Source organism: Alosa pseudoharengus, unplaced genomic scaffold (genome assembly GCF_046254945.1).
Source record: "Alosa pseudoharengus isolate Yale_2024_CS ecotype anadromous, Long Island Sound unplaced genomic scaffold, YU_APseudo_1.1 YU_APseudo_1.1_scf_1, whole genome shotgun sequence".
Taxonomy (NCBI): domain Eukaryota; kingdom Metazoa; phylum Chordata; class Actinopteri; order Clupeiformes; family Clupeidae; genus Alosa; species Alosa pseudoharengus.
Window position 1 is genome coordinate 24,765,552 of NW_027468564.1, and position 25,250 is coordinate 24,790,801.

A 25,250-nucleotide genomic window follows, 5' to 3' on the forward strand; every position below is an offset into this window, starting at 1 on the left:
GCAAAATGTGTAAGAGAACCGAGGGCGATTTGTGTTCATACTGCGGACCTCCCGAGGTTGTCTCAGTTCGGTTCGCATTAGTGGGGTCATTGATCTGAGTTCGTATAGAAGGCAGAAAGGGACCAAGTGTGAAAACACGCTTATTATATGGTCACGAGTTGGTTTGCAATGCATTGTAATGGCACTGTATGCACAGAGTGAAGCTGTTTTAGAAAGCAAAATAAACAAATACATAAATAAATAAATAACTGCAACTGTTATTTTTGTCATTTTAGCATATACATGAGGGCTTGACACTGAGGCCTTCTGTTTGCATGAGAGGATGTAGCGTGTTTAGTTTTAGAACTGACCACTTCAACTTTAGAAGAAAAAAAGGTGATAAAACATTTCTGACACGCAGGGACACTGTTGAGGATAGTGTGTGTGTGTGTGTGTGTGTGTGTGTGTGTGTGTGTGTGTGTGTGTGTGTGTGTGTGTGTGTGTGTGTGTGTGTGTGTGTGTGTGTGAGTGTGTGTGCGTGTGTGTGTGTGTGTGTGTGTGTGTGGTGTGTGAGTGTGTGTGTGTGTGTTTGTGTGTGTGAGTGTGTGTGTGTATGTGAGAGTGTGAGTGTGTGTGTGTGGTGTGTGTGTGTGTGTGTGTGTGTGTGTGTGAGTGTGTGTGTGTGTGTGTGTGTGTGTGTGTGCGAGTTCTACCACGGTCTCCGGGGGAGCCGGGGGGCAGGGCGGGTACGGGCGATTTGTTTTTTTTTTTTTTGGATGGGGTCAAAGTTTAAATGCTGATCCTGTCATTAATAGACATATGCCTATTATAAAGAGAAAATCCGTTGCACACGGGTGGTGCCATAGGTCTATGTTTGCTTACATGAAACATAATACATAATATGTTTACAATATTTACATGAAATACCCCGATGGATCATCAATGGGCTACGCAAACTTCAATGAACTTGATAGCAAATAATCCACGGACCCCGACCACCAATGATGTGTCTTTTATAATAATAATAAAAACAATAACAATCTTTATTTATATAGCACTTTTCAAAACAAAGTTACAAAGTGAAAGTGAAAGGGACCTAAGGATGGTATTATTTGTTTTACTATGTGCTGGGATCCAGTGATGAGGACTTCTGTTTTTGTCAGAATTCAACCGGAGGAAATTGTTTGACATCCAGTTTTTTATGTCACAAAGACATTCATTTAAGGAATTCAGCATACTAGGATCAGAGGAACAGGTACAGCTGTGTATCATCAGCATAGAAGTGGAAGGAGACAGAGTGTTTCTGGATAATGTGCCCAAGAGGAAGCATGTATAAACAAAATAAGATTGGTCCTAAAACTGACCCTTGAGGTACCCCATACTTGACAGGAAAAAATGAAGATGTGTAACTGTTTGCAGAAACACAAAAATTCCTATTTGACAAGTAAGATGAAAACCATTGTAAGGCTGTACCAGAAATTCCCACCCAATGTTCCAGTCTATGCAGCAGTATGCTGTGATCAATAGTGTCAAAGGCTGCGCTAAGATCAAGAAGTACAAGGACAGAACACATGCCATCATCAGCTGTTCTTAAAAGGTCATTTGTAACTTTCAGCAGTGCTGTCTCAGTGCTATGATACTTTCGGAAACCAGATTGTAGCTTTTCAAAAAACATATTATTTTCCAGTGCAGAGACAAGCTGCTTGGACACTAATCTTTCAAGAATCTTTGATACAAATGGTAACTTGGAAATAGATCTGTAGTTTTGAGGTAGAGATGGATCAAGCCCTGATTTCTTTAGCAATGGGCTCACACTTGCAGTTTTAAAGTAATCAGGGACAATGCCATTTAAAAGTGAACTATTAAAAATAGAAAGCAAACAGGACCCAACAGATTCAATTACTTCTAATAGGAACTTTGTTGGTACTACATCAAGAGGACTGGAATATACTGTAATATGTGACACTGTCTCTAGAAGTTCAGATAGAGTAACTGTATTGAAGTGGTTTAAAGTATGCCTATCCTGTAAGAAAGAGACTTCAGAGTGCATAGTATTAGGAGTGATAGAGGTTCTAATTGACTCTACTTTCTCAGTAAAAAAGGACAAAAACTTTTCACAATCAGCATCACTTTCCACTGGGACACAAGAGCTTTACCAGCTGCTCTACTGTTTTAAATAGAAATCTAGGATTATGCTGATGATCAGAAATAATTTCTGAAAAGTAATGTGATCTTGCATCCTTAACCAAGATGTTATAGTGTTTAAGTGATTCCTTCATAATGTCATAATGAACTTGAAGACCAGACTTCTTCCATTTACGCTCAGCTTTCCTACAATCCCTTTTACAACTACGAATGTCATTATTAATCCAGGGCTGCTTTCTTTCTGATGACTTAGTTCTAGCCTTCATGGGTGCAATAACATTTAGAGAAGACAAGCAGATGGAATTAAACTGGTCAACCAGATCATTGGTACAAGAGTATTCAGAGAGGTCAGGGCATTGACTCTGGAATAATGCACAGAATTTTGAGGCACTATGCTCATTGAATATGCGGGATCAGAAAGAGCTGGGAGTGACAGTTTTGATGATGGATGTTTCACAGCTAAAAACTATACAGTTATGATCAGATACAGTCATATCAAAACAATCAACAGAGGATATTTTAAGACCCAGAGTGAAAACAAGGTCCAGTGTATGACCACGGTTATGTGTTGGTCCAGACACATGTTGGCAAAATTGAAAAGATTTAACAATGTTTCAACATTACTGCAACATTACAACATTACAACTATTACTAGTCATAAACATGAAAATTAAATTCACCACAAAGATCAACACTGTCATAATATAAGACAAGAGTGGAGAGGAATTCTTGGATTTCATTTAAAAAACAACCTGATGGTTTAGGGGGACGGTAAATTACAACAAACAAAATTGGATCAGGACCACAAAGTTTAAAAGTGAGCGCTTCAAAGGAAGAAAAGTCATCACAAGGTATTTGGTGACATTTTAAGCTCTTCCTGTACACACTCACGATGCCTCCCCGCAACCGCTAACTCTAGGTTTGTTGAAAGACTCGTACTGAGGAGGACACAGTTCAACAAGCTGACTGTGATCATTTGTTTGTAGCCAGGACTCAGTTAAAAACATAAAATCCAAGTTGGCAGATGAAATAAAATCGTTTAAAATAAATGTATTATTTGAAAGAGATCTCACATTAAGTAGTGCCACCTTAAGACACGCCCTCGTGCTTGAGTTAGGAGCAACAACGTCGTCACCTGATCCTGCCGCAGAGGAGGTGATAGTGGACACAGTCTGTATGTTTATCAGATGCTGGCCTGTCGCTCTCCTGCTAGATGTAGAGGCAGGAGCAAACCACTCTGGGATATTATGTTTTGCAGGCAGGCATTTCCGAGGAGATGTTGGTTGTCTCAGCGTCGGAATGCTATCCTCAGTCACTCGCTGGATGATGAAGGAGCGACGTGAGCCACGGTGCACATAGCGTTTCCGCTGAACCATGGGCGTAGATTTAGGGTGGGACGCTCATGACTAGTCCTAACCAATATTTTAAGATGACAACGCATGCTGCACAGCACACACATTGCTTTATTCTTGCACTGGTAGTCCATAGATATATACACTAGATGTCGCCTTCTGCTTCTCAGCATGCGTCAACACCGCCGCCATCTTTGTACAGGGATCTGAAGCGCTAAACTAGTTCTCCTGTATTGTCAGTGTTACCTATTTAGCGACGTTTGGCCACCCCCAGCGATAGAAAACCTTTTTAGCGATTAGCGACAAATTTGGGAACTTCTCACAATGATGGCAGATCGGCTTCTTTGTTGTTGAAACGTAAAACAATCACCTTTCTTATGGCTTTGTCATTTATGAATTCAGCTACATCTCGTTTGCCCATGGCACTGACCCATGATTATAAAAGTAACGACTGGCGTAGCCTATGTAGTAGCAGAGGTAAATGTTCTACAGATCTACAGCAACTTCTGGTGAGATTACAGCTTACATGAGTAAACGAGACGAGGGGTATGTGGCCTCAACCAGAGCCTGTCTATGAAGAGCCTGTTTACTTTCATTGTATCGAACCTGGTTGCAGTTTACTCATTGTTCCTCTAGAGGCCGCCGCTAGCTAGTGCAGAATGAATGGGAGTCTATGGGGCTAGACGGGTAAAATGTATCTTTATTATCGTTTTAAGCTTAGTTTTCTCTAGACTCAACCATAAATACATGCCTGTCAGTTGGAACAACCCAAAAAACTAGATAATTGCTTGAGATTTTGACGATTTATGGTGATTTTATTTTCGCTAGATCATTGCCCAGATTGACGCTAATGTATTATAGAGGAGTGGATCACTGAATCAAGATGGCGTCTCGATTGACGCATTCGTTCCAATGAACAGCAGTAGTCAAGGCGACATCTAGTGTATATATCTATGCTGGTAGTCAAGCGAGCGGGTGTGTCAACAACAACGGTAAGTTACCAGGGCTGTCTGTCAATACATAGGCCTACCCCATAAAAGGCCAGAGTGAAACATTTTAATATTCCCTTTTCCCTTCAGCATACATACAAACCCCTTTTTGTGGTGTGTAGATCAGCTTTGCCACCCAAGAAGAAGAAAGGGGACATACGAAGCTTTTTCATAAAGCAGAGTGTAACTAAGCAAAATAACTAGCCACACAAGCTAGCAGTGATAGTGACCAGGCTTTCAAATTATGCAGATTCTATTATGTGGAAAAATAGTATTAACTGGTGATAGCATATGTTACCCAGGATATTGTTAAAGATAAACCTAGCTTCTGTAATCTTTCAACCAAGGTCAGGAGTATTGATTAGGGGTGTGCAGCACGGTCGCATAGAAGTCGCGCTATCACAATAGATGTTATTACCAAGTCACTGAATGTTAATTAGCCTACCTTAAGTTAGAATCTTGGAAGTCACAATAAACATTGGATCTGGACATTTTTCGTTTCTGTTCTGTTTATGTTATGTATTTCTGAGTGTAGCCTACACAATGCAGAGAAATAAAAGGGAGACCCAAATTCGTTTGAAGGACTGTCATTGCATTGTTATGACACATGCTGTAAAAACGTGTTGGCAATGTGAATAAGTTAACACAGTTGGTTGTTCAAATATAATGAATCATTATTTGATAAATAATATCCAAATAACACTATCATATACAATATGGTAGGAGGGTTAAACTCGCTAGCCAAAGGATAGGCTACAAAATGAATGAACCACTTTGTATGCAGGAAAGACAGCATCAAACCACTACAGATGGATGGCAGGTTGAGGAAACAGCATCAGAGCTTCAGGTGAGGTTCTAATTATTAGCCTATGTCAAATTGTCAATTCAGTTGAGTCAGGAGCATTGCTGTACAATATTATGAGATGGAGTAGATTCACTTCTGTATTGTGATATTCTGTATTGCCAACAGTCTGAAATAACAAAGGAAATCGCCATTAAGGCACTGGTATCTTACAACAAAAGAATTCCAATTACAGTTAAGCAAATACAAATATAATTTAGAGTCGCATAAATTCATAGACATATTCAATCCTAAACTATGGTGCATTTCCATACTCTGTAACATAAATAAAATACTATATATATATACTATATTATATTATGACTATATAATCTGGGCAAATTTAAAATGTAAGATATGCTTAGCTTCTGTTATCTGAGAAACAAAATTGGCATCTAGTGGTCAAACATTTATTTACGTTTAAACAATTGTTTTCGTCTGCACATATTTCTCTCCAGTCGGAGATGCTAGTTTAACTTTAGAGTACTATAAATAATGAAAGAGGCTATTGTCTATTGACAGTCTTGTCAGTAAAAGTTAACTTTTCAGCCGGGGGGGGGGGGGGGGGGGGTTTGGGGGATTGGATGTCCCCACCAAAGCTGAGACCAAATCTACGCCCTTGCGCTGGACTATCCCCGCTACCCGACAGACATGGAGCACGTCGATGTTGGGCTTGACATTGGTGGAAGAGAACTGTCGAAGCTCAAGGGCTGTGTATTGCAACCCTCCCATAGTCAGCACACACCTCTCACTCAATCCCAAGCATCAGTCCAAGAGAAATTAGGTGGATAGCAAGCTCCCATGTTAGCTGGTCAGTCAACCGACTATATACCCAGCAGCTGGACAGTCAACCGTAGATACCAGCAGGTTCACAGACAGGAGAGATGACGATAGAGATGGACAGGGGAGAGATGCAAGCAGCACAGCACGTAGCACCACACAGAGAGCCAGACAGATGATAGCGGTGAAGCAATAGGCCCACTGAAAATGGAAGCAGCGTAGGTAACGGCTCCCACACACAGCTGCGTTCCGTCAGCGCATGCCAGTGGGTGTTCCCTACGGTAGCTATGCAAATGACTTGAAGTAAAACCGTAATGTGATTGGTTGGTGCCGTCCGTAGATTGGCTTGATTGGCCAGTGCAGTCTGTCGGTGCAGCAACAGCTAAACTCCTCAACGCGAGCGGCGGGAGAAACGCGGCGCAACGGACCCACAATTCAGTTCGGCAACGGATCACGTGAGCCCATGTAAAGTGAATGGGATGCGTCTCCAGCAACGCGATGCACGCAGCTGTGTGTGGGAGCCGTTAGGCCAGCCAGGCGCAGTATCCAACTTTCTCTTTAGAGATGGTGTTTGTCTTGAGAAAAATAGCGGAAAAACTAGCAAAATATGTAGACTATAAGATACTATGTATTGACCGGAAGAAAATGTACATTAAATCATTAAACTTTTTAAAATGCCAAACAAAAACATGCCAGACGGAGCGGCGTCAGTCTCGCCAGCGTCCCCGTGACCTAGCAACCTTTTGACTGTTAATTGAATCAACTTAGCCCTTTATTGCATGAATTATCACCTATACTTTAACAAAAAAATGTTTTAAAGTATTTTTCTTACTTAAAATGGTTTAAATAAAGGACATTTTGAAAAAAAGTTAAAAAAAATGTTTTTAAAGGGGGTAGTTGGTAATTTGTTGCCATATGGCAACAACGCGCAATCGTGGAAAATGCTGTAAAATCCAATTTTTCTTTAAAAACTTATTTTTATTTCATTACAAGTCTTTTAGAAATTAACTTAATTAAGCTTGCATTAGTTATGCTCTAATACATCTAATTCTAAACCTAACATAATACAAATTCAACTGTATTTTGGGCAATAGAGTGATAATATCATGGTATGTCATAGTGTAGTCCGCCTTGGAAAATAAATAGCCTTCCTGTAGAGACATAAAGTAATTATTTTGATCAAAACCAATGTTTATATTAAACAATGTCATCATTTAGATGACTTTAATTCATTTAGATGACTTTCATTTCCCAAATTCATTGGGTTATATTGCAGTCAGAGGACATAATTCAGCTGTAGTGAGACCATATAGTCACAGAGCCCTGCCCCTCAGAAAGTGTGCCAATCCATGCCGTACACACAGAGAGACATAGGTATCCTTCACATATCCCCCTGACAGCCTTTCCCTACCCTGTAAAGCCATGCGTCATCCATATTTGGGGTCACACGCACACAAGGGTCAACCTATAAGGGGTCTCTGGTGTGGGTCTACAGGCTCACACTGGGCATGCCTTGGATGGCTCCACAGCAAGCCAGCCCTCTTCTTACACCATTTATAGTGAGGAGAGAAGGGTCACCCCATTTGCCCTTGAACTTTTGGCCTCTGAGGTGCTAAAGCTGTAGCCAAAGAGACAGGATGGGTGACTGCAGCCTCTATCTGCTACACATATCAATGTTTTCCTCCTTATTGCTGGATTATAGCTAATCCTGACAGTTCTTTGGTGGAAGAGCAAACAATGTGCTTTTATCTTTCCCAAAATCCCAAACAAAAATGGTGAAAACACCATGTCTAGTTGACTGTGTGGTGAACAATAACACAAAATACATCTTTACCGCTCCAATCACTATACTGTCTGAACCTCATTCTATAGATATTTTGCAAATTGGTAAACATGTACAATATCCTAAAAGACTCCAAAATGTCTGAAATTACAAATAAATGTGTAAATAATGTTTTTTTACTTCAAAATATTGTCAAAAGTTGTATATATTCCCTGAGTATCCAAATGCAATGCAATCCTATTGTAATCCTATGATACCATTCATTTGAATGGACACAAAAAGGTCCGTATTTACATACTGTTGCCATATGGCAACAATTTTATTTTGCCAATTTACAAAAAACTCATTATAAACTTGTTTTAATGATACATTGTTCATGTTTACATAGTCCAGATAGTGTTTTAATTTTTTTTAAAGAAATTATGCATAAATTCTAAATTTTGACCATCCACAGGTAGCGGACAGGTGGTGGTGGTCACAGAGGTACCTCTCTGTAGAAATAGGAAGTACTAACAATATATCCACTTAATGTAACCTAACAATTATTTTTTTATACCAAAACTAAAATCCCCTTTTTCACATATGAATAGTAAAATATGGGTTTTGTGTTACTGCCAATTAGAAACACTAAGATAAATGAATTGTTGCCATATATAACATGCAGTAGAGGGTTAAAATTACTCAACAACTTACATTGTTTCACAATCACATGGGCTATAGCCTATAAGGCTGTACACAGAGCCAAACACACGCGATAAGAGCAGCCAGAGGCACCAACCATAAACAATAAACAATAACATTATGGCATAAGCTAACATATTATGGCAATAGCCTATTATTTACAATAGGCTACAGCTAGGACTATAGCACAGCACAACCCTCTCACTGCCTGGAGAGACGCAACGGCACATACTGTACACAACACAACGATGCACATAGCCCTTCTCATAAGTAGGCAGCCTATCACATAACGACAGTGCTGCTAACTGAACGAGCTTGTGTGAGTGGTTAGTGGGTGGAGCTGCGGGCAGCGCTTCCACGTTTCGCGCCTCTGACGTGCAAGCAGGCACTTTTTTCATGAATCATGGACTCAAAAAATAATTTTATTTCTCTTATTTTACACATTTTAGGGAAAACCATGGCCAAAATATAATTTATTTGGCAATCAATATTTTAGAGCTCCCCCACAATTTCACATACCCATATATATTCCCCCACAATTTCACATACCCATTCATATTCCCCCACAATTTCACATACCCATTCATATTCCCCCACAATTTCACATACCCATTCATATTTCCAGGGGAGCTCAGGTGGCCACTAGGGGAGACATGGCTCCCCCTGCTCCCGCCTAACTCACACCCTGCTGTGTGTCTGTGTGTGTGTGTGTGTGTGAGTGTGTGTGTGTGTGTGTGTGTGTGTGTGTGTTATGTTCCCTGCTAGGGGTCAGGGAACTATAACAAAACTAAATAAAGCAAGGGCAAAACATGACAATGGTGGATAAATTTGAAAATGATCAATAATTTATTATAATTAAACTAGGCAAAAATTAACATTTAAAACAATATCAAGCAAAGGGCAGAAGGCCACAAAAACGAAGCCAGAAGGCCAAAAATGAAGGCCCAATTTCCAGGCCTCTCTCCCAGACTCTCACTCTGAGAGGGACTGGAGACCTGGACGTAGTGTGGGCGAGAGCGAAAAGCGGAGCACGAAGCGAAGCGTAGCGTAGCGTGGCAGCGGTGGCGTTCTGCGAGGAACCAAAAAACGAGCCGGCCCGCTGGAGTGACGTCAACCAGCACCTTATATAGGGCTGCTCCAGCAATTAAGCCCCCTGCTGGAGTGTCTGAAAAATACACAGAAAAGCAGCAGGAACACAAAAACAGCTAGGGACGTAACAGTGTGTGTGAGTGTGTGTGTGTGTGTGTGTGAGAGAGAGAGAGAGAGAGAGAGAGAGAGAGAGAGAGAGAGAGAGAGAGCGCTCTGCAAAAGGATCTTTGAAAAACTTGACCTACTTGCCAATACCAAGCTGCTTGTATACAAAGCAGTTATCCTGCCAACACTTCTCTATGGCCCAGAGACATGGACTACCTACAGTATAGCAGGCATTTAAGAGCCCTGGAGTCCTACCACCAGAGATGCCTCCAAAACATCCTGATTGACAGCTGGGAAGAGAAGTGCACAAACATCAGCATCCTGGAGGAGCCAACCATAGACATTATCACCACCACTATCAGCATCCTGGAGGAGCAACCATAGACAGCATCACCACCACTATCAGCATCCTGGAGGAGCAACCATAGACATCATCAGCACCACTATCAGCATCCTGGAGGAGCAACCATAGACATCATCAGCACCACTATCAGCATCCTGGAGGAGCAACCATAGACAGCATTAGCACCACTATCAGCATCCTGGAGGAGGAACACTGCATTGATTTGAGGACATCAAACATAATTTTGCACTTACACCACCCTCTAACTCCAGCAGACTGTTACAGGAGACTGTTTATATGAAGTCTGTTTTTATTTTGTTTTACTTTCAGTATTCATTAGCAACAGCAACAGCAGTAAAAACAGTGGTTTGTCCCGAGATGTACTACATGTTTCTCAACCATTGGGGGCCGGGGCCCATTAGCGGGCTGCACAGCACATAGTGGGCTGGGAGATGTTTTCCAAATGCATCACTGCATCTTCATTACTGGATGCAGCACAAATAGCTGCAGGTCATTACAAAATACAGGCGTTATAACATATAGTGGTATTGTAGCTTTACAGCCATGCTACACCATGTGTACAATAAAGCGCTATGAAAATTCTCACATATAGTTAAAAATAGTTTTAGAAGAGTGGTCTACTTATTTTAAAATGTGCGCTGTTATCGTTATCAAATGTAGCCAGTTTCATGATTAAATATAGTTGTGGCAGCATACGCTCCGCAAGTAGAAAGTTTTATTTAGGTCCCTGGTGTAGCCTGCATTTTATAGCATAATTGTTAGCTAGGAAAAGTATGAACACAGGACAATATTAAAAAACATACTGCATGGATTAATAATAAACTCTAGGACTACAGTTTCAACACTACAGTACATTACATAAGCAACGCCATTCCTTTAACACACTTGCTAATGAACGTGTCATAGTTTTCTTTAAGGTCTCATATGAACACTGCTGTAGATCACAGAGGGCTCCCCCTCTGGCTGGTCAGGAGAACTGCAGGGAGACATGAGCACAGTCACAGAGGTTAGCATAGCAGCTAACCAGTTCAGGGTTTCCGTTGTCCGGTAATTACCGGACATTGGCCGGAAAAAAAATGAAATGTCCGACAAAATTAAATCTGTCCGATTGAAATTGGCTAATAATCCCGTCCCCTAACGCAATCTGAATTTGAGAATAAGCCTTAATATGTAGGCCTAAGCCTATATTATACATCCTCTGGCTATGTTTTGAAATGAACAGGCTCTACCGTTTGAAAGTTATTAAACAACACGCATAACCTATGCTGCATTTCAAATAGGAAGCGCACGCTTAAAACGTCCATGTTAAACAACGAACAAATGAGAGGCGGTTATAACATGGCCAGGCCCAGGCAGACTAGCCTTAAACGTTTTTTCAGAGGCCAGACACGATGGATGATGATAAATTGGTAACGTCTGAAGCCTCAGATGTCCGTTCAACTCCACCACCACCAGATAAAAAGCAGAAGTGTCGGGCGTATCTGTTGGAATCAGTGACATTGGAAGTGGCGTTGCGGGGGTGCGGCCGCTCCAAGACACTGTCATTCTCCGTGTACATTGGACATGCAAAGTGTTCTTTACCCAAAGCATACAGTAGGTTTACATGTATGCGTTCTCTGTCTATGATCTGCAGGGTTAGGGCCTCCTCGACGAGGCGATTACTGGTCCGCGGATAATTTCTGGCACAATTAAACGGTATCATTGAACCGCGGCCGAAAGAATAGGAAACATTTCTTAATTTATTGTTATCAAATAAAGAGGCATAGCATTAGGGTGTAGTGGTGTGAGCGCTCATTCTTGTGCACATCTGTGCAAGTTAAACAGTCACCACTGAGATAACGTGGGTAGCAGCAACAAACAACGTAGCCTTTTTAAAACAACGAACGAAGCGGACTCTTGCTGTCCATGAACTGGCTAGATCTTGTTAGGCATGTTTAAGTTAGGCTAAGGAACATGTTGCATTCTATACAGATTATGTAATTCTTTAAGCTACATAGCCTGTCTCCAGTTTTCCTCAGTTTGACTAATTAAGAAGGGATAATAGGATATTTGACCGGCATATCATCAAAATGTCCGGAAAACGAAACCTCTGCCGGTCACTTTGACCGGCACCATTTTTTTCTAGCGGAAACTCTGAACCAGTTAAACATGTAGAGAAATGTGCATAGAGCAAAAGTGGCTAAATAAGTTAAAGAAGCAAAACATAACAAATAAATTACAATTATTAATGTTCTGAAAACTAAATCAAATTGATTATATTTCATAGAAACTATAGAAATGCAAGGCATGCTTTTTTTCTGTTCAGTTCTGTTCATGTACAGTTTTTTCTGAATGCTTAAACACAACCGTGATTCTTATAGCACAATTTCTAAAACTCTTAATTCGTATAGCAAAACCACTCACTGAGCTAAACTAAAAGCACAAACACTGCTTTGCACTCAGTTTGCAATTTTGTAACACACACTTTGCACAACTGTAGTCACAATTCACTGCACAGCACTCTTTTTGGAAGAGTGAGAAAGGTAGGAATTAGAGGAGGCTGAAGAATAGGACATGGAGGTGAAGAAGTGAGAGGGAGAGAATGACAAGGACAAGGAGGTGAAGTTAGAGGAAGAGGACAAGGTGGAGCAAGAGGAGGATGGGGAGGGGGAAGAGGAAGGGTAAGAAGAGAAAGAAATAGCCCTTTTACAGGACATTGCATGTGATGTAGATGAAATTTTGAGAGAGACGACTCGATGTAGACTGATTTGTTTTGTCTCAGTGAAATTGCTATTTTGTGTTTTGACTTGGAAAAAAACACTTGTGTTTGTTTTAATGTGTGTAAATAAACACCAATACTTGAAGTTTGGATCCCTGTATGTATACAGAACTATCACAAAAGTATGACCTCAAACTGACATAGTCTACCTTGTGCACAGAGAAAACAAAAGCCAGATGTGTTTTTTATTCATACCATCAGTGTGTAGTTGGCACATTGTGTGCTTACTATTATGATGGCTTGTGTTTACAGTTTGATACGAAAACACCATTTTTACGAAGGTGTGAAGAGTTAAGCAAGGTGTGTTAGCTTTTGCAAGAGAACTACAATATTTTGCTGATTGGGTGAAAGGTTTTCCTGTGTGTAGAGTTTTGCAAAAAAAATTCATAGTTACAAAAAATGTGTTTAAGCAATCAGAAAAAACTGTAACCAAACTGAAAGATACAGATGTATTGGTATGTTATGCTTCAGACTGATATTAATAAAATAAGGTACGGCACATACCTTTTTGCACCACCTGCCTTTTTGAACTGGACACTGGCGTAGTGGACATCATCATCTCCCTGAGTTCCTGCAGCCTGTGTGGAGCCGTGGGGCTGGATGGTGGAGTACTGGACATCATCCTCTGCTCCTCCTGCAGCATCAGCACCACTGGGGGGAACAGCAGCTCTGTCCTGTCCAGACCTCTTGCAGTCGATGTTAGAGTACTGGACATTATCATCCTATAAGAATGAAAAACTTTACTGCTAGATAATTTGAGCATTTGACATGATCATGGACATGTTGACAAAAGTGGAGTCATTTTGAACGTCAAAACTTTCAGTCAAAATAGGGAGAAGTCATGTCACCTGGTTGTCTTCACCTGATATCCTGGTATTGTTTGTAGCCAACTGTTTAGATCTCCTGTACACAACAAATTAATAGATATAAAGAGGACGATGAGAGAATCATTCTACATTGTGTTACTGTTGTGGAGTCTGGAGTTTATATTGCAGCACATACTCTCTCATCTGATCTCACCTCAATCTGCACATGATACAGAACAATCCCACAACTGCAGAGACCGCCACTCCAACCAGAACAGCTATCAACATGGTCTGGTCATGGCCCATAGCTGTGATTGGAAAGAAATCAGAAAGGACAACAACAGATTATGACTAATAGAGATTCTATATCCAACGATCTCTAAATGTCTCTGAACCTCTGACATGCATTTCCTTTGATGTCTTCTCTAGCTAAAGACAGAGAGATGAATGACTATAGTGAAAACAATGGCTGTGAAAAACTTTCACCATCATGAACGTAAAATTATTTTGCAGATCGTTTATGGCTTACATTCTGTGTCAGTGGTTTAACAGATAAAAAGATGAGATAAGTACAGTATGACTAATATAGTGAGACAGAATTTGCAAGACTGACAGGTGACCACAGAGACAATGAGGTAACAGTCAGAACTTCATACTTTACTCACATGAAACCTTGATTAACAGAGCAAGAGAGTCCTGTTGACCAATCATATTGACTGCTCGACAGAGATACTCTCCACTGTCCTCAGAACGGATCTTGCTGAAGGTGAGTGTGTTCTCCTTTCCTGACTCCAGTTCTACAGCTCCTCTCTTCTTGATCCAGGTGTATGTGTGTACTGGTGGATCAGCTTCACTCATGCAGGTCAGAGTCACTCTAGTTCCCACAGGTATTTCACCAGATGGAGCAGACACAACTCTTGTGTTCTTTGGAGGATCTGGATTGGATGACATAAGAAACAGTGAATTCTAGTATATGTTGTGTAATAGTCTCAATAGCATACTCATTAATTATATCATTTGATTAAAAAGCACACAAGAAACATAATATATTCTTATTCTGTGACCAATTAACAAAGTGAAATGCAATTTTGGACATCATGTCTATAGAGATATATTCCGCTTATTAATATAATTCTATGGAATTCAAAAACTTTGAAGCTCAATATCTCAGAACATTATAATTCGAAGGGGGCATGTTTAAAAGGACATTATGCAATCCTGTATTGTGATTAAAACCTTTGTGTAATTTAATGTAGTGATGGGCAAATGAAGCTTTGGTGAACCACTGAACCACAGCAGTGTGAACCTAGCGACACTAGCTGAAAAGCAAAAAGATGGCCGCCACACATACATTTTTCAACATAAAAGTCCTTAGCAAACTAAAATATTTTTGGTTACATATACTGGTTTGGGTAAGGACTTTTATGTTGAAAAAATCTACATGTGGCAGCCATATTGGATTTTTTCATTAGTGTCGCTAGCTTCACACTGCTGTGGTTTAGTGGTTCACCAAAGCTTCATTTGCCCATCACTAATTTAATGCTTAATAGACCTCTGAAGTTCGCCTACAAAAAAGCTGCCATCTTTGACATCCGGTATCTGGCGATTTTTCCTATGGGAAAATAACATGGGGATTTTGAATAATCGCACCTGTTAAAGTCTCGTGGGGATGAAAAAGTCTGAAATGCAGACGTTTTCCTGAACACACTTTTGTCCTCTGCCTTCGAGTGGATACTGTGATCTCCGGTAAGTGAAGGCGGCACACTTAGATTTTTGCTACTCCAGAGCTAACATGCAATGCAATTTGCCATAGGTAGTTAGCTTCAATTAACAACCGGATCTCCTTATATGGGCAAAGATGGCCGTTTTGGATCTTTTTTGTAGGCGAACTTCAGAGGTCTATGCACTTACACATGATGTGGAGTCTGTAAGGTGGAGATGGGAGACCCTCATGGCCTCTAACAGCACAGGTGTAGCTGCCCTCATCTTCATAACTGACTGGGTGGAGCTGCAGCTGGTTGTTGATGATCTGCTTCTTCTCTACAGGACGTCCATCTTTACCCCAGATGAATGCAGGATTGGTACTAAGAGGACAGGTGTTGACGCAGGTGAGATTCACATGATCTCCTACCTTCACTTCTGTTCCTTTAGATGAACTAATGTGCAGATCTAGACATATGGATATATGTGTTATCGTACTGACGTGACTTGACAGAAAAAAAAAACTTTGTAATATGTCTGTGCTCATGTGCATGATTTAGTAGAAAATATATTATATGTACCTGTGACATGTACCTCAACTCCAGGTTTACCAATCCATTTCTCAGTGTCCTGGTTGGTAGTAATCCTGCAGTAGTACCGTTGCAGTGCATCTGATTTGGTTACTCTATTAATAGTTAAAGAACACTGACTTTTCTTATCTCCACAGTCCACTTCGACCCTGTCTCTATAGCCGGCCTTGGTTGTCAAATCATCAAAGTCTGTTTTTTCGTCATTAATCCAGAAAGCTTTTTTAACTGTAAGATGACTGGGGTAGGTGTAAGAGCAGGACATGGTGACTGATGATCCCTCCGGAGCACAGATGTGTGTAGAGCTGTATGTGACTCTCCACTCTGCACCCAAACATCCTGCTACACAAACCAGACACAGGAAGTGGAATGTGGAAATGGATAGATATATAGAGATAGATCAGTGTTTTCCATATGAAAAATATTTGTTGCAGCCTATGTTGTACTAGTTAAATGACATAACATTTATCCAATTTACAATTCTCTCTCTCTCTCTCTCTCTCTCTCTCTCTCTCTCTCTCTCTCTCTCTCTCTCTCTCTCTCTCTCTCGCATCAGACCCGTCCCTCCTCTACATGCACTAAATTAAAACATTAACAATTGTGTGTTTTGTTTGTGGCACATGGAAGATGACTGGCTAAATCTCATTAAAGCCTATATTGACTATTCATGCTGGCCAAGTATAACTATAGGCTATTAATAATTTTATTGACTCACACATTTTTCTCAGTGTAAAGAGAAATTTACTCAACAAGGTTGCTTTCAGGGAGAAAAAGTGTAAAAGTTTGAAACCTAAACACACATGATGAAACTGCAGGAAACAACACATGATTCCAATCAGTGAGCTATCCAATAAGGCTACTTTGTGGCCAATATCTCCAGGCTTCAAGTGTTGCTGACAGCTGAAGCAGCAAGAGACAGAAAGAGGTAGAGCTAATTGAGGAACTCTAAAAGGGTGGTGGTAGCATTGTAGCTAAGGAGCTGGGTTAGCATGCAGTAGCCCGAAAACATGTGGGCTCAATAGCCGACTTCCACCATTGTACCCTTGAGCAAGACACCTAACCCGAAGTAGCTCTGGGGACAGTGGCCCTTGAAATATAATTGGCATCTGTCACTTTGGATAAATGAGAGTCTTAGTGCTAAATTAATACTGTACATGAGATGGCAGCAACTAGCATGCTGTGGCAGTTAGTGCAGAGGCAACAGCTGACATGGACACCAAACACAGATTACGTAGAATTAGGGCAGATTGATGCTTTTGTATGTTATTGAAATGAGATAAAAGTCTTTCATTTTTGAACTATTTGCACCCTCAAACAGCCCCCCCCCACACACACACACACACACACACACACACACACACACACACACAAAGACACACACATTCCCCATCTTTCTCTTGCAGAGAGAAGCCTCATTTAATGAAAAAAATCTATTTCTACATCTTTTACAATAAGCGTCTAAATCCCAAAACTATAAACATTGCTGAGAGATGCTTCAATCACACAAACTGATACTATATTCTGCATGCACGTTACATACCCTATTTCTTTCTATCTGCCGTGTAACATGGGCACTGGTCTACACTGGTTCCATCATTGATAGCAAATGCTAACACACATAGAGAGAGAGAGAGAGAGAGAGAGAGAGAGTGTGTGTGTGTGTGTGTGTGTGTGTGTGTATGTGTGTGTGTGTGTGAGAGAGAGAGAGAGAGTGTGTGTGTGTGAGAGAGAGAGAGAGGCACAGTTTTTTTCTAAAATAAAAAAGGGGAAGTTTATGTCTCTCTACAGTACATCTTTTACACCAAGTCTTTGTACTCAAAACTAAAAAAATGTATTTTGCTGAGATGTTTTGATTATTTTTGAGCTAATGTCCAGTGAATGATATCCAGTTGTGTGACAGGAAGTTGCTACTTACGAGGAATCACGATCAATAGGAGCAGGGAAAGAAACTGTGACGTTTGTGTCATCTTCGGGCCAGTAAGCTGTGAAATGCAAACATTTCATAACACAGTTAATTTAATGCAGAATACTGTTTAAACAAAGCCATGTCAATATGTATTTGCTTTAGACAAATAGAAAAGCATTCTGTAAAAAAGAATAATTGCACTGTGTAGTTACCGTGTCTAGCTGCTGTTGAATGGTGCCCTGTCTTGTCAGGAAAAGAAGAACACTAAAGCAGCACTGAGCTCTGGTGCAGCAGTTAGCAGCACATGTGGTTTTAACAGTTAAATATACTGGACTAGCTGTGGCCAGACTGTCTGATGTCATGCTAGTGTCCCATCTTCCTCATTTTGGTTGTGCAAAACCCCACTCTGCAGTTACTGTAGATCATCTTCATTTATAATATATGGGGCTAACAATAAGTAAGTAAAGCATTTTTCGATAAAGTGAAAGATCACCGCACACTGGTGGATTTACTTTGCTGGTTTATTTTTCAGTGAATGACGCCATTGCTTCATCAGGTTCACTTTTAATCTCCACATGCCACTGACAGGTGTTATAGGTGATTTACCAGGTCACATGATCACACCTATTAGTGCAAGATACCACCAAATTAACAATCTGGGCTCCCATATAAGTAAAGTATTTTTTTTACTATATATTTTGTTGGAGCGTTGTAGATTTGTCTTTCACAGTCATATCAGATGTCACAAATATCACTTTTTTTTTTCTCAAGTGACAGCCATGACTGTGTCAGTATTCATACCAGAACTGCATGGTGGGTATTTCAGTAAGTAAATAAATGGTGCTTTTATGATAGTGGTGTTATAGCCAGTTTGGTGTAGCCAGTTCTATAATTACAGTAGAATATAGTTGTGGAAGCATACGCTTTATTAATATCCCTGGTATAGCCTGCCTTTTATAGCATAATTGTTAGATAGGAAAAGTATGAACACAGACAATATTACAAACATACAGCATGGATTAATAATAAACTCTAGGACTACAGTTTCAACACTACATTACATGAGCAACGCCATTCCTTTAACACATTTGCTAATGAACGTCTCCTGAAATAGTTTTCTTTATGGTCTCTTATGAACACTGCTGTAGATCACAGAGGGCTCCCCCTCTGGCTGGTCAGGGGAACTGCAGGGAGACATGTAGTCACAGAGGTTAGCATAGCAGCTAACCAGTTAAACATGTAGAGAAATGTGCATAGAGCAAAAGTGGCTAAATAAGTTAAATAAAGAATAAATTACAATTTTTCTGAAAACTCAATAACATTGATTATATTTCATAGAAAATTTATAAATGCAAGGTATTGTTGGCATTAGCCACATGTTTGTATTAACAAAACTGAAAGATGCAGATGTATTGGTATTTTATGCTTCACACATATAGTTATAAAATGAGGTACAGCACATACCTTTTTGCACCACCTGCCTTTTTGAACTGGACTCTGGCGTAGTGGACATTGCCGTCCCCCTTAGCTGTAGTCTGTCTGGAGCCGTGGGGCTGGATGGTGGAGTACTGGACATCATCCTCTGCTCCTCCTGCAGTCTGTCTGGAGCCGTGGGGCTGGATGGTGGAGTAGTGACCATCATCCTCTGCTCCTCCTGCAGTCTGTCTGGAGCCGTGGGGCTGGATGGTGGAGTACTGGACATCATCCTCTGCTCCTCCTGCAGCCGTAACATTGGGGTGGCCAGCAGCTCTGCTCTGTCCAGACCTCTTGAAATCAATGTTGGCGTACAGGACATCATCATCTTATAAGAATAAAAAAACCTCAGTGCTAGATCATTTGAGCTACGGCATGTCATGACAGATCAGTGTTCATGTCACACTGGACATGTTGACAAAAGTGGAGTCATTTTGAACGTCAAAACTTTCAGCCAAAATAGGGAGAAGTCATATCACTTGGTTGTCTTCACCTGATGTCCTGGTATTGTTTGTAGCCAACTGTTTAGATTGCCTGTCCACAACAAAGGAATAAAGAGGATGATGAGAGAATCATTCTACATTGTGTTACTGTTGAGGAGTTTGGAATTTATATTGTAGCACACTCTCTCTCATCTGATCTCACCTCCATCTGCATTTGATACAGAACAATCCCACAACTGCAGAGACCGCCACTCCAACAACAACAGCCATCAACATGGTCTGGTCATGGTCCACAGCTGTGATTGAAAGAAAACAGAAATCACAACCTTAGATTATGACTAATTTAGTTTTAATGTCCCATCTAATGAATAGCCAATACTGAAAAACAATGGTAGTGAATAACTTATTTCAACATAATACAGTACATTATTTTGCAGATAGTGTAGCCTAGTTACCGTGACTAACTGCTGTTAAAAGGCGTCCTGTCCTGTCAGGAAAAGAAGACCACTGACACAGCACTGAGCTCTGGTGCAGCTGCTAGCAGCACATGTGGTCTTAACACAGTTAAATATACTGGACTAGCTGCGGCCAGACTGCATGACAGACGGACAACCAAACCAATTCAGATTGTCTTTCACGGTCATATCAGATGTTTCAAATCTGGTAGTCAGTATTTAGTCATACCAGAACTGCATGGTCGGTATTTCAGTAAGGATATCAATGTAAATATTTGTGTAACATCATAAAACAGAGCTCTCAGTAACAGTACCAGCAAATGACCAAGTCTACTGGTCAAGCAGTAGCACTGAATTGGTTTGCCTTGTATTAATTAATTTATGCACACAGTGAAGCTGTTTTAGAAAGCACCATAACCCAAAACTGTGGTGATATTTTGTATTTTAGCATTTACATTAAACTTAAACTGTGGATATGTTGTGTTTTATCATGTCTGTGAAGGCTTGACATTGAGGCCAATCTGTTCACATGAGCAAATAGCTTGTTCAATTTTAGATCTGACCACTTCAACTGAAGAAAAAAAAGGTGTGAAAATGTGTCTGACAGAAAGAGAGGACTGCTGACAAGACAGGACAGATTTGTGTGTGTGTGTGTGTGTGAGAGAGAGAGAGATCGAAATAGAGAAAGAGAGAGAGAGAGCTGCAACATCAGCCCCCTTTCTTTCAGGTTCACTGTACATGCTCACATAAACTGTTCCTCTGCTCGCTAAGGAGATCTCTGTCACGCTCGCCCAACACCCAACAACAACAGGGGCAGCCGTGGCCTACTGGTTAGCGCTTTGGACTTGTAACCGGAGGGTTGCTGGTTCGAACCCTGACCAATAGGCACGGCTGAAGTGCCCTTGAGCAAGGCACCTAATCCCTCACTGCTCCCCTAGCGCCGCTGTTGTTGCAGGCAGCTCACTGCGCCGGGATTAGTGTGTGCTTCACCTCTGTGTGTTGAGTGTGTTTCACTAATTCCCGGGTTGGGATAAATACAGAGACCAAATTCCCCTCACGGGATCAAAAGAGTATATATATTTATACTTATACTCATCTGTGTGCTCGCTCAAAAATTGTCGACAGCATTACGTTTGTTCCACAATTGTCAACCAATCAGAAAAGATTCAGGGGAGATTAAGTGCTCACTGGCTGCTGAAGTTCAATTCTCAATGATTTATAACACGGTTACAACGTCTACTTAACTTTATGCTTTGAGAGACCAGCATGATTAACCTTAGCCTAACGTTAACAATCCAACAATAATGGTAACAATCCAACAATACCCATATTTATGATAAATACTTAAGATGTATTTTCGTGTGGCATGCTCCAATGTTCCTTCTTTCCCGATTCCCACTAACACTAGTAAATGACGCTAGGCGTTGTGGACTTCAGCAGCCAATGAGAATTGGACTTCAGCAGCCAATGAGCACTTATTCTGCCCTGAATTTTCTACATAATAAAGGCTAGATGTCTTATGGCGGAGTCTCTAACGGCATCACCGGCAGCCATCTTGTCACAGGCAATCTATCTGGTGGGCTCTGTGGTACCTGATGTAAGGTGAGTGATCTGCACAAATACTTTTCTCTCGCTGAAATCTTGACAAGTTTACAAACGATTTGGTTTCTTACAAACATTCTAAATGTAGTAACAAACCTCACTTCTCCAGGGGTCATCCACAGTACTAGGGAGTGTCCACAAACCTCACTTCTGCAGGGGTCATTCACATTAATACGGAGTGTACACAAACACCGCTTAAGCAGGGGACACCAGCTGTACTGGAGATATTTGACACAGGACAGTGATAAGAATATTGTGCTGTGACAGGTGTCCTTAAAACAACTAAAGAACATGACATAGAGACATCTACAAGGAATCCCTTATACACGCTTACATGTAACACGTGTGTGTGTGTGTGTGTGTGTGTGTTTGTGTGTGTGTGTTTGCTAAAAAGAAAAACACCTACAGGATATTACATCACTGTCAAACAAAAGTATTTCATGACTGAAACTACGGAGCCAATCATGCTTCCTCTTCATAACACCCTTCTGTAGACAACTGCAGCAGAATGAGGCAGAAACAGGAGCCTGACTGTGGCTGTGCTGCCTCCTCTGCTCCATGTGGAAATAAGACACAACAAACACTATTTACAAACATATTATTATATAATATTTAGTTTAGTTACTAATTAATACATACATAAAAAATATCAAAGCATATTTATAATGTAACAAAAAGAAACTATGATACATGGATTAATATTCTTTAATCTGTAGGAATACAAATTCATCACTCCAAACTGATGGCTTCCCCTTCACTGTGTTTGTTCATGGCTGATGTCATTATCGCTTCACACTCTATTCTGCACGCTGCTGTAGATCTCAAAGGGCTCCCCCTCTGGTTGGGTAACTGCAAGAAGAGAGGAAGATTTCATTATTATATAAATTCAGTAATAGTGAAGGCACATAAAGCAAATCAACAACATATGGAGTTGAGATCTTTCACTGTCATGCTAAGTTAATACATAGTCACGGCATTACATCCTCTAATATTACTTTTTATAAGTGAAATATGATCCATACCTTTTTGCAGCACCTTTTGTGTCAATCTGGACACTGGAGTAGAGGACGTTGCCTCCATGACCTCTTGTAGTCTGTCTGGAGCCGTGCTGCTGGATGGTGGAGTAGTGACCATCACCCTCTGTTCCTCTTGCAGCAGCACCACCAAACCCACCAAACTTTGTGAAGGTACTGTCTGTATAAATCGTCTTGTAAATAAACTACCAACTAACTACCAAAGTTCTCAATGTCTCGTTTTAAATGTCAGGGCCCTCGGAAGTCTACCAATGAAGTGTGGAGCTACTTTGAGCCTCGTAAATGGTGTAAAATAGTTATTTATTTGCATGGCTAGCCCGATGCCCGAGGCCTATTGGTAGCATTGGCTAACTAGCGCCGGATTTCAGAGTGCAGGGGACAAGCCGAGATAGGCTATGAGACAAAAGTTCACACTCGGTATCATGTTTCAACACACTTTAGGTCAATATCACACTAAACTTTTTCTTTAATGTCTCTTTACACATGAATTGGACTCTGTAAGGTGTAGATTGGAGATCTTAATGTCCTCTAACAGCACAGGTGTAGCTGCCCTCATCTTCATAACTGACTGGGTGGAGCTGCAGCTGGTTGTAGATGATCTGCTTCTTCTCTACAGGACGTCCATCTTTACTCCAGGTGAATGAAGTGCTGCTGGTTAGATTGCAGGTGGTGTTGCAGGTGAGAGTGACGTCGACTCCCTCAGAGACTCTTTCTCCTTTTCCAGATGAAACAACCTCCAGTCCTAAGAGAAGTGTATCAATATGAGTTTTCATTTGTGGAATTTACATAAAAATGGATTACAATTACTGATCGTGTTTACTATTTTGAAGGAAAATACTGTACCTGTGACTCTCAAGGCAATCCCTGGTTTGCCAATCCATTTTCCCTTTTCAGCATCGGTGGTATTGCTGGTGAGTCACAAAATCTTAGCAAGATAATGTCACACAAATCACATTTCAACAGATGCAGCAGCCATTGCCGATGTCATTTGCCATCTTTGTGTAGCCTACTTTTCAAAGCTGTTTCAGATGTTGCCGCTAATGATTATGGGTAATATGGTGCATAAAGTGTGCATCAATGCTGCCTTTAAAAACGACTGGCAGCAAAATATTTGTTTTCGGTTTGGAACCACCCTTGCTTCCTCACTCCCCTGTTAGCGTTTACCGTTTCGAACAGAGCCTCAGTGTCCATGTTCCTCAATGTTCCTCAGCTGTTTTGCCAGTGATGTTCAAGCAATGTCTATGACCATGACCATATACACAGTCATATCAGAAATGTGAGAGGATTTTAAGATATAAATCTACATAAGCGGTTAATTACGAAATCGATACCATCCTCATTTGCCATGAACAGGCAGTAGAGCATCACAGTAAAGGGCTCCATCTACTGGTCAAGCAGCAGCACTGCAGTAGTGCAGGAACAGTAATGCACATGACATGACAGTGCTTAAGTTAGTTAGTTATGCAAATTAAGAGTCTATGTTTGAAAACCAACATTGTGAATTAGAATGAGGTTTGAATTGAAAATAAGCAGCGGCCTTCTGTGTCCATGACAGTGTGTATACTGTATCTCAGATCTGACCCCTTCCTCTTAAAGAAAACAGTATGAAAACATATCTCAGTCAAAGGTGCAGACATGACATGAAGAGGCAGTAGAGCATCACAGCAAAGGGCTCCATCTGCTGGTCAAGCAGCAGCACTGCAGTAGTGCAGGAACAGTAATGCACATGACATGACAGTGCTTAAGTTAGTTAGTTATGCAAATTAAGCATCTATGTTTAAATACCAACATTGTGAATTAGAAAGATGTTAGTGATATTTATCTTTCACAAATCTTTCACGGGGCAGACGTGGCCTACTGATTAGGGCTTCGGACTTGTAACCGGAGGGTTACCGGGTCGAACCCCGAACTGTAGGAGCGGCTGAAGTGCCCTGAAGAGCAAGGCACCTAACCCCTCACTTATCCCCGAGCGCCGCTGTAGCAGGTAGCTCACTGCGTCGGGATTAGTGTGTGCTTCACCTCACTGTGTGTTCACTGTGTGTTGAGTGTGTTTCACTAATTCACAGATTGGGATAAATGAGACCAAATTTCCCTCACAGGATCAAAAGAGTACTTATACTTAAGGTTTGAATTGAAAATAAGCAGAGACATTCTGTGTCCATGACACAGTGTCCATACCGTATCTTAGATCTGATCCCTTCCTCTTAAAGAAAACAGGTGCAGACATGACATAAATTATTATTTATTCTTAAGCGAAGTAGAGAAAACGCCTGCAGTATACAACAAGCTTAAAACAGTGAATTCTAGTATATATGTTGTGTAATAGACTCAATAGCATACTCATTAATTATATCATTTGATTAAAAAGCACACAAGA

General features: G+C 40.8%; 1 protein-coding gene and 1 pseudogene across 1 annotated transcript; one reads left to right on the forward strand and one right to left on the reverse strand.

Moving 5' to 3' along the window:
* Positions 1-25,250, forward strand: part of LOC143123348 (uncharacterized) — a 685,973-nt pseudogene that overhangs the window by 425,995 nt on the left and 234,728 nt on the right.
* LOC143115434 (B-cell receptor CD22-like) lies at positions 10,467-18,228 on the reverse strand. Its single transcript, XM_076277603.1, has 9 exons — positions 18,079-18,228; positions 17,876-17,942; positions 15,955-16,302; positions 15,584-15,841; positions 14,338-14,607; positions 13,887-13,980; positions 13,715-13,769; positions 13,371-13,588; positions 10,467-11,084 (listed from the first exon to the last, which is right to left on the reverse strand). The coding sequence occupies exons 1-9, from the start codon at positions 18,226-18,228 to the stop codon at positions 11,021-11,023; spliced, it is 1,524 nt and encodes a 507-aa protein (XP_076133718.1). The 3' UTR covers positions 10,467-11,020.